Source organism: Mchenga conophoros, linkage group LG23, assembly GCF_057382185.1.
Source record: "Mchenga conophoros isolate Kocher_MC1m ecotype Shallow Benthic linkage group LG23, M_conophoros_male_GT1.1, whole genome shotgun sequence".
NCBI classification, from domain to species: Eukaryota; Metazoa; Chordata; class Actinopteri; order Cichliformes; family Cichlidae; genus Mchenga; species Mchenga conophoros.
The window spans coordinates 34818265-34830033 of record NC_140547.1 but is presented as its reverse complement, the minus strand read 5'-3'; the positions used below and the strand labels follow the sequence as shown (position 1 = coordinate 34830033).

Below are 11769 nucleotides of genomic sequence, written 5' to 3'. Positions count from 1 at the left end.
CCGATGTTAGGCGGGAAGCTAAACATTTTACTTTCAAAATAAAAGTCAAGCTTCAAGCTTACGTGTTGTTATTTGTTTGAATACGTTTACTACACAGTAAATCAATATATATAAATTAATTAAAACTTAGATTTTCTATGGATATGTTGCTAAATATATTCGCAGATGTCCTATCACTACGTTTAACAGTAAATAAATAAACACTTTGAAAGTCGTAAAGGACGTTTTCATTGTATTAGCGCGACCTTGATAAAAACCCCTATCACACTGTCCTGAGGCATACCCTGCGTGATTATCAAGCCAAAGAGGCGCATGTTTGATTTTCCGACTTCACGCATTTGCTGTATAGCAGCCATGCTAATTTTTCATTCTAATCATTTAAACACCCTGGGATTTGGACGCAAGTACACATTTTAATGGAGAAAATCACAGTTTTTGACCTAATGATAAAACTTGGACTTATTTGGGTTTTACTTTTCCCACAGGTGAGAAAAAAGAGGCATGCTTGTTTAGTTTTTTTTTTTTAATCTATGAAAAATCAGCAGAGCCCGATGTAATCTTTCCTTAAAAACAGGCAAAATCGTCACCAGTCTGTCATCCTAATGTTCGCCTTATGAGAGAGGAAGAAAAGTGCATGAAAGATTTGCTACTTTCAACATCACACAAAACAGCTGGTAAGTCAATACGGTTTCTAAATTGTCTCTTTCCGCTCTGTCGTGACATGTCAAGGACCGCTGCTTGGTGGAAAGTGCCAAGAGGGAATACTAGTCATATCTGAAATTAATGACATTTTTAAACTTTTTTTTAACTTAACGGTATTTTATCGACACCTGCTGGTTACATAACATACTGCAACAAATATTAATCCTGAAGTGGATTGCTTTTCACATTTTAAAATGTGGCTCCATTGTTTGTATGGAAACAAAACCTACTATAAAATTGAAATATATATTTGTTTTTGATCTACTAAGAAAATAACAGCATGCACTGCAAGGGAATGTGGGACGACTTGAACTGCTGGCCACCGGCTTTTCTTGGGGAAACTGTTTCACAACCTTGTCCAGAGTTTTTTAATTCAGGAGGTACTATGCAAACACACACACACCAGCACTCACTTGCACCTATTATTTATACTACATTGCACCTGTTAAATATTTGCCAGTAACCTAATTTGTTTTCATAAGGAAATTAAACACCTACTCCCTCTCAGGGTCTCTATCCAAACACTACGCCATAAAATACATGTGTACATAAGACACCGGGTAACATTTTAGTGGTAGGTTTACTCTGGGAGATAACTTTGATAAATTCTGAAGTGCCTGAAGAGGGAAATAAAAAGTTCTGCATTTCTTTTGGTAGATTATTTACCATTATACAATAAACACAGACGTCAGGTTCTTTTTTTTTCTTTCTTTGTACACACAGGTTCCCAAAGTAGCATACATATATATATATTAAAAAAAAACACCCAGCACGCCCCTGCGGGCGGTTTGTCCTTCAAGCTCGGGTCCTCTACCAGAGGCCTGGGAGCTTGAGGGTCCTGCACAGTATCTTAGCTGTTCCCAGGACTGCGCTTTTCTGGACAGAGATCTCCGATGTTGTTCCCGGGATCTGCTGGAGCCACTCGCCTAGCTTGGGAGTCACCACACCTAGTGCTCCGATTACCACGGGGACCACCGTTACCTTCACCCTCCACATCCTCTCGAGCTCTTCTCTGAGCCCTTGGTATTTCTCCAACTTCTCGTGTTCCCTCTTCCTGATATTGGTGTCATTCGGAACCGCTACATCAATCACTACGGCCGTATATATATATATCTATATATATATATATATATATATATATATATATATATATATATATATATATATATATATATATATATATATATATATATACGTATATATATATATATATATATATATACGTATATATATATATATATATATATGTGTGTGTGTTTGTGTGTGTGTGTGTGTGTGTGTGTGTGTGTGTGTACATAGCAGTGCAGTTTGCACACCAAGACAAAACTCAAGTGTTATTTTATTGCTTTTTACAGGTAAAGTGCATCGCAACTGCACAAACAATGGCTGGACAGACCTGCTGATTCCACACGAAGATGCTTGTGGCTACTCTTTCAATGAAAGTCTCTTATTTCTTGGAGAGGTTGGTGTTTAGATAGATAGATAGATAGATAGATAGATAGATAGATAGATAGATAGATAGATAGATAGATAGATAGATAGATAGATAGATAGATAGATAGATAGATAGATAGATAGATAGATAGATAGATAGATAGATAGATAGATAGATAGATAGATAGGCTCAAGTCTGAAGGGAAAAAACAGTGCCTCATGGGAACTCTTCTAAAAGCCAATGCTTATCTCACTTGCTAAGTGATGATATAAACAGCTCTGCTTCCAGACAGACGCATTTACTGCTTTGGATGAGGCTCCTTCATTGTCATTTTCGACACTTTTATGAGCATGAGGGCCACAACTTTAATAGAGACCATGCACAAACATTAACGACTAAGCTCGTGTTGTGGATGGAGTTATGCAGGTATTCTCATGACTAAGGTGATACCCATATTTAGTGTCTTCTTCCTGATATATGATGGTGTTTGTCTTTGCTAACCGCTGAACCTAACCCAGCTGCTCCTGTGGTAATATGCTGATATAGTCTAAAGCTAGCTCATGATAGCAGGCCATTGCCAATGCCAACTAGCCCAAATGAACTGACCCTTAAAACAGTACTTAGTTTTACTTTTCCATTTTGCTTATGTTCAAAGTCAGAGCATTGCTGTACATTTTTGGTTTATTTAGAAATGCTAGCTACAGTACATTCTAGCTAGCTAATTTACCGCTAACTTCTAATTCTGCTCAAACATGTAAATCTGCCTTTTCATGGACTCCTTGATATTATGTCTTTTTGTTTTTGTATTTTAAACCACTGAACGCTGATTTATTAATTATTCAAACATAAAAAAGCCACCTAACTCAAGGGATAAACTAGTTTTGTGTCTACACATAACTAATAATTTAGCAAAGAACCCATTTAAAATTGTATCTTTAGACACTTTGTTACCGTCTGTCACAGAAGCACATCATTTATTCCCACTTCGAGTGTTAAATCTATAAAAAAAAGGCTGGAGTATCAGACAAACAAAAGTACCTACAGTAGATGAACAGTATCTGACCACTTAAAGAAATTACAAGAAAGCTTGCCTAAGAGAGTTCAGGCTCTTTTGAAGAATAATGGCGGTCATATCAAATTTTGACTTTCAAGCTCGCTAGAATCGTATAATTAGTTTTTGCCTTGCATACTGCATTTCCGTGCATTGTAGTACATTTCAATAAATCACTGTGGTTATTTCCATTTAACTAGCCAAATATAAAGACATGAACCTTTGCACAGAATACATGCAGTTAAATAAGACAAATTATCAGTGTATTCTTAGTTTCCGTCATTATATTATATCATACTGCATTCTCATATCCTGCTGCTTAGGAAAATAATTGAATATCGTCTATTCTTGATTCAGTCCTCAGACAGCCACTTGTATTTCTCCTATGTGAAGACAATGTACACAGTTGGATACACAATTTCCCTCATCTCTCTCATCATTGCCATCACCATATTCTGTGTGTTTAGGTGAGCAACATCTTGGCCTGAATAACTGTCAACCCTGTGCTTAAAGATGATGAATAGTTCCTAACCTCGAATTGTCCGTGTTTATATTCCTTCAGGAAACTTCATTGTACCAGGAACTACATTCACATTCAACTGTTCATTTCCTTCAGCCTGAGAGCCATCTTCATCTTCATCCGAGATGCTCTGCTCTTTACAGATGAAGAGATTTATCACTGTGACTACTATCCGGTAGCGATGGACCAGCGATTGTTTGATGAAACCCAAGTTCTGAGGCTTAATAGGATTAAAAATGTGTTACTGTTTTGTCATTTCTTCTCAGTTAAACTGATCCAAGAAGTTCTTGGCTTATCTTAGCTTAGCATAAATGTTGGCAGTAAAGGCAAAAGAAAGAATGTAGTAATATGCTCTTTTGGCAGCGAGTAGAAATCTTCAGGCGTTATTTTGGTACTGAGGTTGTGATGTAAACTGCATGGACTCACTGAAATCTAGCATAGGCATCATTTTAGCGGAGTCGTTTTGTTCTAGAACTAAAACTATTTTTGATAACTTGGAATAACAATAAGCCTAACTCAAGTTCTTTTGTGTAATTGTGGTGGGGCAGGCGCCGTGTAAGGTCGTGCTGATGTTTTCCAACTACTCCATCCTTGCAAACTACAGCTGGCTGCTGGTGGAGGGCCACTTCCTATACACCCTTGTTAACCGCTCCTTCTTCTCCCTGAAGAAACATCTGGCCTGGTACATCGTCCTCAGCTGGGGTGGGAAGAACTGTCTTCACCTTGTGGTGTCTCCTTTCCTAAAACTCAACCTCAGATCTATAGTCACTGATTTATTTCATCACACAGGTTTGCCACTGATTGTGATCATCTCCTGGGGGTGTGCAAAATATTTTTATGAAGATGAAGGGTAAGGTCTGTTTCTCTCAGCCTTGCAGTTATGATATTATCATGTCATGTATTATTATTTGACAATTTTTTCTCATTCTCTTTTCAAAGATGTTGGGAAACCAGGAGGCATGAATGGATTTGGTGGATACTTCGAGTGCCAGTTCTTCTAACTATATCTGTAAAACTTTGGTTTTCTGTTGTACTTACATTTCATTCTTATTTGAAAGATTATTTTTAAACATTCTACATTTTGAACATACTTTTTAGATTGACAGATGTACGTATCATGTGTAAGCTAAATCTGAAGCTAACAGCAAGTTAACTTAGCTAACAACTTAGCTAACCACATGAAGTGAAAATGTCTGCCATTATTATTTATTTCAACAAAGTAAATGTATTCTGAATACCACCTTTTTAAACAGTAACTGTAATGGAATACAGTTACTCATATTTTCTATTTTAAATACATAACGGCGGTACATGTATTCCATTACTCCCCAACACTGGTGGCAACAAAAGCAATTACTGGGAGTGTTTTTTTTAGTAGCACCTTCTTAGAATCCAATTTCACCCAGCGAGAACCCACAACCTCCATGAACCACTGCCACCCAGGAAAATACGCATTTTTTTCTAGAAATCATTGATTGTATCATGTCCAATATGGCGGACAACTCTGACGCAATGTCTACCTGAGAAGGGACTAGAAGCACAGAAGGAGAAACAATCATTTGCACTGCTTTTATCATTTCAGATGAACCTCATCTTTTTCATGGGGATTTTGAGGATACTGGTGAGCAAACTCAGAATGCCAGATGCACAGAGAAACGAATTAAGCCAGTATAAGTGAGTAGTGCATACAGGGTAATGTTTGCTGTTATACTTCTATGATATATTCATACTGATGGACCTATACTTATACTAATATGTTCACCTAAAGGTAAATTTGTAAATTCACAAGTTCAAAAAGAGTTTAAAACCCTAAAATATATAGCTGTCAATAGAATGTGATAAAACAACAGTTTCATTGTGTTGAAGAGTTATCAACTGAAGTTTAACTAGAGCTCAGTCACACTGCTCTGTGACATAACATGCGGCAAGTCAATGCAAACTCTATTCAGCCAGGCAAGTCAGGGATGTCAAACTCATTTTGCATGGTTTAACCTGTGAAACTCCCTGTTCTGTAAGTGCAAAGAACTTTACCTACACGTTTAAATCCTGAAATATTTCAATATAAGAAAAAGAAGTGTGTCTGCATGCTCTGCATGCTTTGCAAACAAAAGAAATCTGTCAGCACGGTTCTTTGGGCTTAAAATGTAAGGAATAAATATGTAAAATTACAGAAAATTTTCTGGCAGCTCATTGGCCACAAAGACTGCCCTGTAAGTATAAAAGTGGAAGTTTTTGTTAATTCACAGAAAATGCTTTTTTTAAACGGTGGACCCATTGTAAAAAAACATGTTATGTCTGTTACGTAATCATGTTGGTGTATAACGGATGACGATGGGGGAGGTCTTTATCAGTCATCATCAAAAAATACAGTTAAAAGTCTAAAATTGTATGCCTTCAATCATATTTTTCAAAGCTGTCCAGCAGGCCTGATTGGAGCCTTTGCCAGGCTGTTTCTGGCCCCAGGCCTTATGTTTGACACCCTTGATGTAGATTAACATATTCAGCATAATAAGTCCCCCTAAGGTGTCTGGGGTTTAAAAAACATATCATTCTGAATATACATCAACAGTAAAATATATATATATATATATATATATATATATATATATATATATATATAAACACCCAGCACGCCCCTGCGGGCGGTTTATGCTTCAAGCTCGGGTCCTCTACCAGAGGCCTGGGAGCTTGAGGGTCCTGCGCAGTATCTTAGCTGTTCCCAGGACTGCGCTCTTCTGGACAGAGATCTCCGTGCAGGGGCCTGTCCTTCCATGATGGTTCCTCGTCTCCCTCCTCTTTCTTGGGTTTCTGCTGCCTGAGGTATTCACTGAGCACTCGGTCAGTTGGGGCCATATATATATATATATTAGGGGTGCAACGATATTCGTATCGATATTGAACCGTTCGATACAGTGCTTTCGGTTCGGTACGCATATGTATCGAACAATACAACATTTGTAATTTCTTTTATCAATTTTCCTTCTGACGATGCTGTCTGTGTTGAGCGCTCAGTGAATCTGTGTTCGACTACTCCGCCTAGGCTGCACTGTCGAGCGCAGATCCACTGAGCGCTCAACACAGACAGCATAGTCAGAAGGAAGAGCGCAGGGCAAGCTAGCGAGACAGAAGTTAAGCTCTACTTGCAACAGGCAAATTGAACCTCATTCAGATCTGGCGTTTGGAATTATTTTGGTTTTCATGTGACGTATGACCCTGAAGGTAAGCGAGTCATGGACTAAAGTAAAACAGTATGTTGGATGTGCCATGCAATGCTCAATTACATGAGTGTGAACTAGTGTGTTAGCGCAGTTAGCTCGTTAACGTGTTGGCCGTCTAGCCCCATGCACGGAGTGATCGGCGGTAGCTCGTTAACGGAGATTTGCCGTGTTGTGGCGTTAAGGTCATTTCAACGAGATTAACCTGAAAGCTCTAGTGGGAACACAACGAATATGACTGCACATTTACGCCGACATCATCCTAGTGCAAAGACAAGTGGAAGCAGACAAAAAAAAGCAAGCATGCTACTAACTTTAGCCGAGTCATTTAGACAGCTGTTAGCACATGATTCTCCTTATGCTGCTGAGAATATAGCCCAGAAGAAGCGGATAGTATAGCTTTTATTTTGGAAAGAGACATTTCTCTGTAATAAACTCTCTTTTCCAAAGATGAGTGATTCCTCAATCAGATACAGGGCTCGCAATATCGCTAGCCCGACGTCCTGGAGCTAGCGATTTTTTCAGTCGGGCTACCAAAATCTTTCTCTTCCCTGCCCGTCGGGCTATTGTAGGAAAAATATATGTCAATGCTTTTGCATTCTTTCAGAAATGTAGCTGGGTAATTATGTCATTGGCATCGGTGAGCCACTGTCAATATGTGACATATTGAAGTCGCGTTTGAATTTGCGCTTGTTTTTTTGCTTTCACTTTGCAATCGTGCGAACTGTGTATAGAGAGCGACAGCACTGATCTGTGAGTGATGATAATTTGTGCACCAATTCCTCTGACATCGTCTTATTAATCGTTAGCTTACTATGCAAACATGACAAGTGAAATCTCCCGCAGCTTACACATGTGAGAGGTTGATCGCGCAGAGAATCGCTGAGCTTATGTGAGTGAGCGTGTAAAAGCATTTCAGTTCTGCTGAGCCAAATAAGACAGGTCAGGGTGAAGAAGTGACAGCCAAAGAAAAGCTTACCACAAAACGGAGAAGTTATGACAAATCAGACTATAAGGCAAAAAGAAAGTGCAGCTTTATGGTTTCATGGACAAAAGAATTTCTGTGGCTGCGATATGATGAGCTAAATAACCAGGGCTGCACATAAGTGGTCCGCAGGTGCGCATTCGCTGTCAAAATAAAAAACACGCACAAGGGTTAGGGTTAAATTTAAAAACTGTACTTTTGAGTTAAAATATATATTTATAATTTTAATAAATGACAAATTAAAAATGCATGAACATTTTTTTGTATCGAAAAAATATCGAACCGTGACACCAAAGTATCGAACCGAACCGTGAATTTTGTGTATCGTTGCACCCCTAATATATATATATATATATATATATATATATATATATATATAAGTGTAGTCGGATGGTATCAAAGAGAGGGAAGGTAGTCAGAACTGAGGGGATTGAACTACCAGGAGGCAACATTGCAGACATAGAGGACAGTTACAAGTACCTGGGGATCCCGCAGGCAAATGGGAACCATGAAGAGGCCGCTAGAAAGGCTGCAACCACCAAGTACCTGCAGAGGATCAGGCAAGTCCTGAGGAGTCAGCTGAATGGTAAGAACAAGATCCGGGCCATCAACACGTACGCCCTGCCCGTGATCAGGTACCCTGCTGGGGTAATAGGCTGGCCAAAGGAGGAGATAGAAGCCACTGACATCAAGACAAGAAAGCTCCTTACCATGCATGGAGGGTTTCACCCCAAGTCCAGCACCCTGAGGCTGTACGCTAAGCGGAAGGAAGGGGGCCGGGGACTGGTGAGTGTCAGCACCACAGTCCAGGATGAGACAACGAACATCCAAGAATACATTGGGAAGATGGCCCCAACTGACCGAGTGCTCAGTGAATACCTCAGGCAGCAGAAACCCAAGAAAGAGGAGGGAAACGAGGAACCATCATGGAAGGACAGGCCCCTGCACGGTATGTACCACCGGCAGATAGAGGAGGTGGCTGATATCCAGAAATCCTACCAGTGGCTGGACAAAGCTGGACTGAAAGACAGCACAGAGGCACTAATCATGGCAGCACAAGAACAAGCTCTGAGCACAAGATCCATAGAGGCTGGGGTCTATCACACCAGGCAAGACCCCAGGTGCAGGCTGTGTAAAGATGCCCCAGAGACAATCCAGCACATAACAGCAGGGTGCAAGATGCTAGCAGGCAAGGCATACATGGAACGCCATAACCAAGTGGCCGGCATAGTGTACAGGAACATCTGTGCCAAGTATAACCTGGAAGTCCCGAGGTCAAAATGGGAGATGCCCCCAAGGGTGGTGGAGAATGACCGAGCTAAGATCCTGTGGGACTTCCAGATACAGACGGACAAAATGGTGGTGGCTAACCAACCGGACATAGTGGTGGTAGACAAACAGAAGAAGACGGCCGTAGTGATCGATGTAGCGGTTCCGAATGACAGCAATATCAGGAAGAAGGAACACGAGAAGCTGGAGAAATACCAAGGGCTCAGAGAAGAGCTCGAGAGGATGTGGAGGGTGAAGGTAACAGTGGTCCCCGTGGTAATCGGAGCACTAGGTGCGGTGACTCCCAAGCTAGGCGAGTGGCTCCAGCAGATCCCGGGAACAACATCGGAGATCTCTGTCCAGAAGAGCGCAGTCCTGGGAACAGCTAAGATACTGCGCAGGACCCTCAAGCTCCCAGGCCTCTGGTAGAGGACCCGAGCTTGAAGGATAAACCGCCCGCAGGGGCATGCTGGGTGTTTTTTATATATATATATATATATATATATATATATATATATATATATATATATATATATATAAGCTGTGGTCAGGACTGGAGTCTTTGCTTGGCCAATTTTAGCCTCCTGGGCCTTATGTTTCATACATCTAAGAGACTCTTAAATGTGATTCCTCCTGAGGAATAGTGGTAGGGCTAAAAAGAAAAAAGTTACACAGCAATGCACATCCAAAAACATTTCCATAGACTTAACAATGAAACTGCTGCCCCCTGTTAAACATTTTGAGTGTTCCAGTTTGTGGAGGGTCGTTACAAAAAGTACCTTTAAGGCTAATCACACAGTGCTCTATGAGCAAGTGCTTGGCGAAATTGGGAAGAAAAACTACCTTTTAACAGGAAGAAACTGCCAGCAGAACTAGGCACAGGGAGAAGCAGCCATCTGCCATCATCTGGGGTTGAGGGGAGGAAGAGAGGACACAGACAAACTGTGGAGTAGAGATGCAGCACTAGCCCTTCCCCTCCTTGTTCTCGTGTTTCAGCACAACAACGCCCATCTCCACGCTGCCAGAGCAAAGTAGGCCTTTCTGGATCAGGACTCAGAGCACATCCAGACACTTCCTTAGCTAGCAATTAGTCCTGGTATGTTTGCTACTGAACATGAGCCTGGGACAGGCTGGGTCAATGTCCCAGAGGCAGCCACAACCAATGACCAGCCGGACACTGAACTCAATCCCACAAGAACAGATCCAGACACTTGTGCAGTCCAAACACAGATGGGTGACTGTATCCAGGGAAACCTATAGCATGTAGTACATATTTTGACTATTAAAAAGTTAGTTTTTAATAGTTTTAATAGGTTGTTTTTACTGTCACTTAAACAAAAATGCTGATTTCTCCTCACCCAGGAGGCTGATCAAATCCACGTTTTTTCTGGTTGCTCTGTTCGGCGTGCATTACATCTTGTTCGTGTTCTTGCCCGTTGAAGTCAGCAGCTCTATGTTTAAGATCTGGACCTTTGTAGAGCTGGCTCTGTCATCCACTCAGGTAAACCAGGTGATACCCTGACTATTTCACTCAATTCAATGACAAATGTAACCACATGATCAGCTGACTTTTGTCTCTTGAAGGGCTTTGTGGTCGCTGTCCTCTACTGCTTTGTGAACGGAGAGGTGAGAGGTCTTCCGCTTTTACAATAAACAGATTCAGAGGAAAGTTTGGAACGTGCGGACCAACGTGCATGTGTGTATTCAGGTGCAGCATGAATTTCTAAGGCGGTGGAGGAGATGGAGGCTGACTCAGCACCTGCCCACCAGACGCAGCCAGCGCCACGGCTCCATCAGCCACAGCGGGACCCCTCACACCCAGGTGTCCCTGCTGCCCTGCTCTCCAGGCAGCCTGTTGACAAGCGGGCTCCCTGTGGACACTGTGGAGATGTGACTCAAGCTGGGATCAGCTCATTTTCTCGCTCGTCTCATCCATAGCATGACGGACTCTCACTTAGTGCCGACAGTCGACAGCTTGGCTGTTTAAAACAGCATCGGACGCTTTGTTTGGAGATTTAAAGTACTGACAGGAAGATTTTAGGAGTCGGTGAACAAAAAGCTACTTTCTTTAATCACTTTCTGCAAAATGTAGCTACCCTCTGTTACCCTGGCATCTGTCCAGGGTGTACGTTTAATAAGCTCTTTTTTTTTTTTAATGGATGTAACATTGTAACTAAGCTTTAATTTTACTAGTGGGTGTGTTGAAATGTTTTCTTTTATGTTTTTTACTTTTTATTGTCCTACCCCCCATTTCCTTATACAGGTTTTACCTCTTGCAAGATGACAGTGCTAAATCAGTGTTTGCTCCTAATGACTCGCCTGGTTAAATAAAGCTTACATCAGCTCAGTCCCAGAGTTATGTTTTAGCATTTAGTTTTACTTTGTTTTGACTTTTTTCAATTTGCTTTAAGTTCATTTCCAGATTGGATTTTTATTGCAAGACTCCACATCTACACCCTGATCAGACAACTTGTGGTACAATTTTCTACCAAACCAACAGATGCTAAAACTAAGGCTATTTCCCCCCAGAAGTTTTGATTTCAGTGCTCCAAGTTCAAAAATATTTTAAGTTCACTTTACATTGTTAAAAAA

General features: G+C 40.9%; 1 protein-coding gene across 2 annotated transcripts; it reads left to right on the top strand.

Moving 5' to 3' along the window:
• The first annotated feature begins 271 nt into the window (after positions 1-271).
• LOC146547729 (secretin receptor-like) lies at positions 272-11721 on the top strand. 2 transcript variants are annotated; one of them, XM_085265442.1, is made up of 13 exons: positions 272-485; positions 575-674; positions 972-1082; positions 2058-2164; positions 3546-3655; positions 3751-3883; positions 4257-4410; positions 4498-4558; positions 4648-4717; positions 5291-5382; positions 10540-10678; positions 10762-10803; positions 10886-11721. In XM_085265442.1, exons 1-13 carry the CDS (start codon positions 417-419, stop codon positions 11069-11071), a joined length of 1374 nt encoding a protein of 457 aa, XP_085121568.1. In that variant the 5' UTR covers positions 272-416; the 3' UTR covers positions 11072-11721. The 2 variants fall into 2 exon arrangements, with proteins under 2 accessions (XP_085121568.1, XP_085121567.1); XM_085265441.1 differs by having other exon boundaries at positions 4257-4558.
• The last annotated feature ends 48 nt before the right edge of the window (positions 11722-11769 follow it).

Coding starts and splice junctions, on each gene's coding strand:
- LOC146547729 (XM_085265441.1), top strand. CDS start 417: ATGGAGAAAATCACAGTTTTTGACCTAATGATAAAACTTGGACTTATT. Junction 675..971: donor AACATCACACAAAACAGCTG/GTAAGTCAATAC, acceptor TGATCTACTAAG/AAAATAACAGCATGCACTGC. Junction 1,083..2,057: donor AGAGTTTTTTAATTCAGGAG/GTACTATGCAAA, acceptor TGCTTTTTACAG/GTAAAGTGCATCGCAACTGC.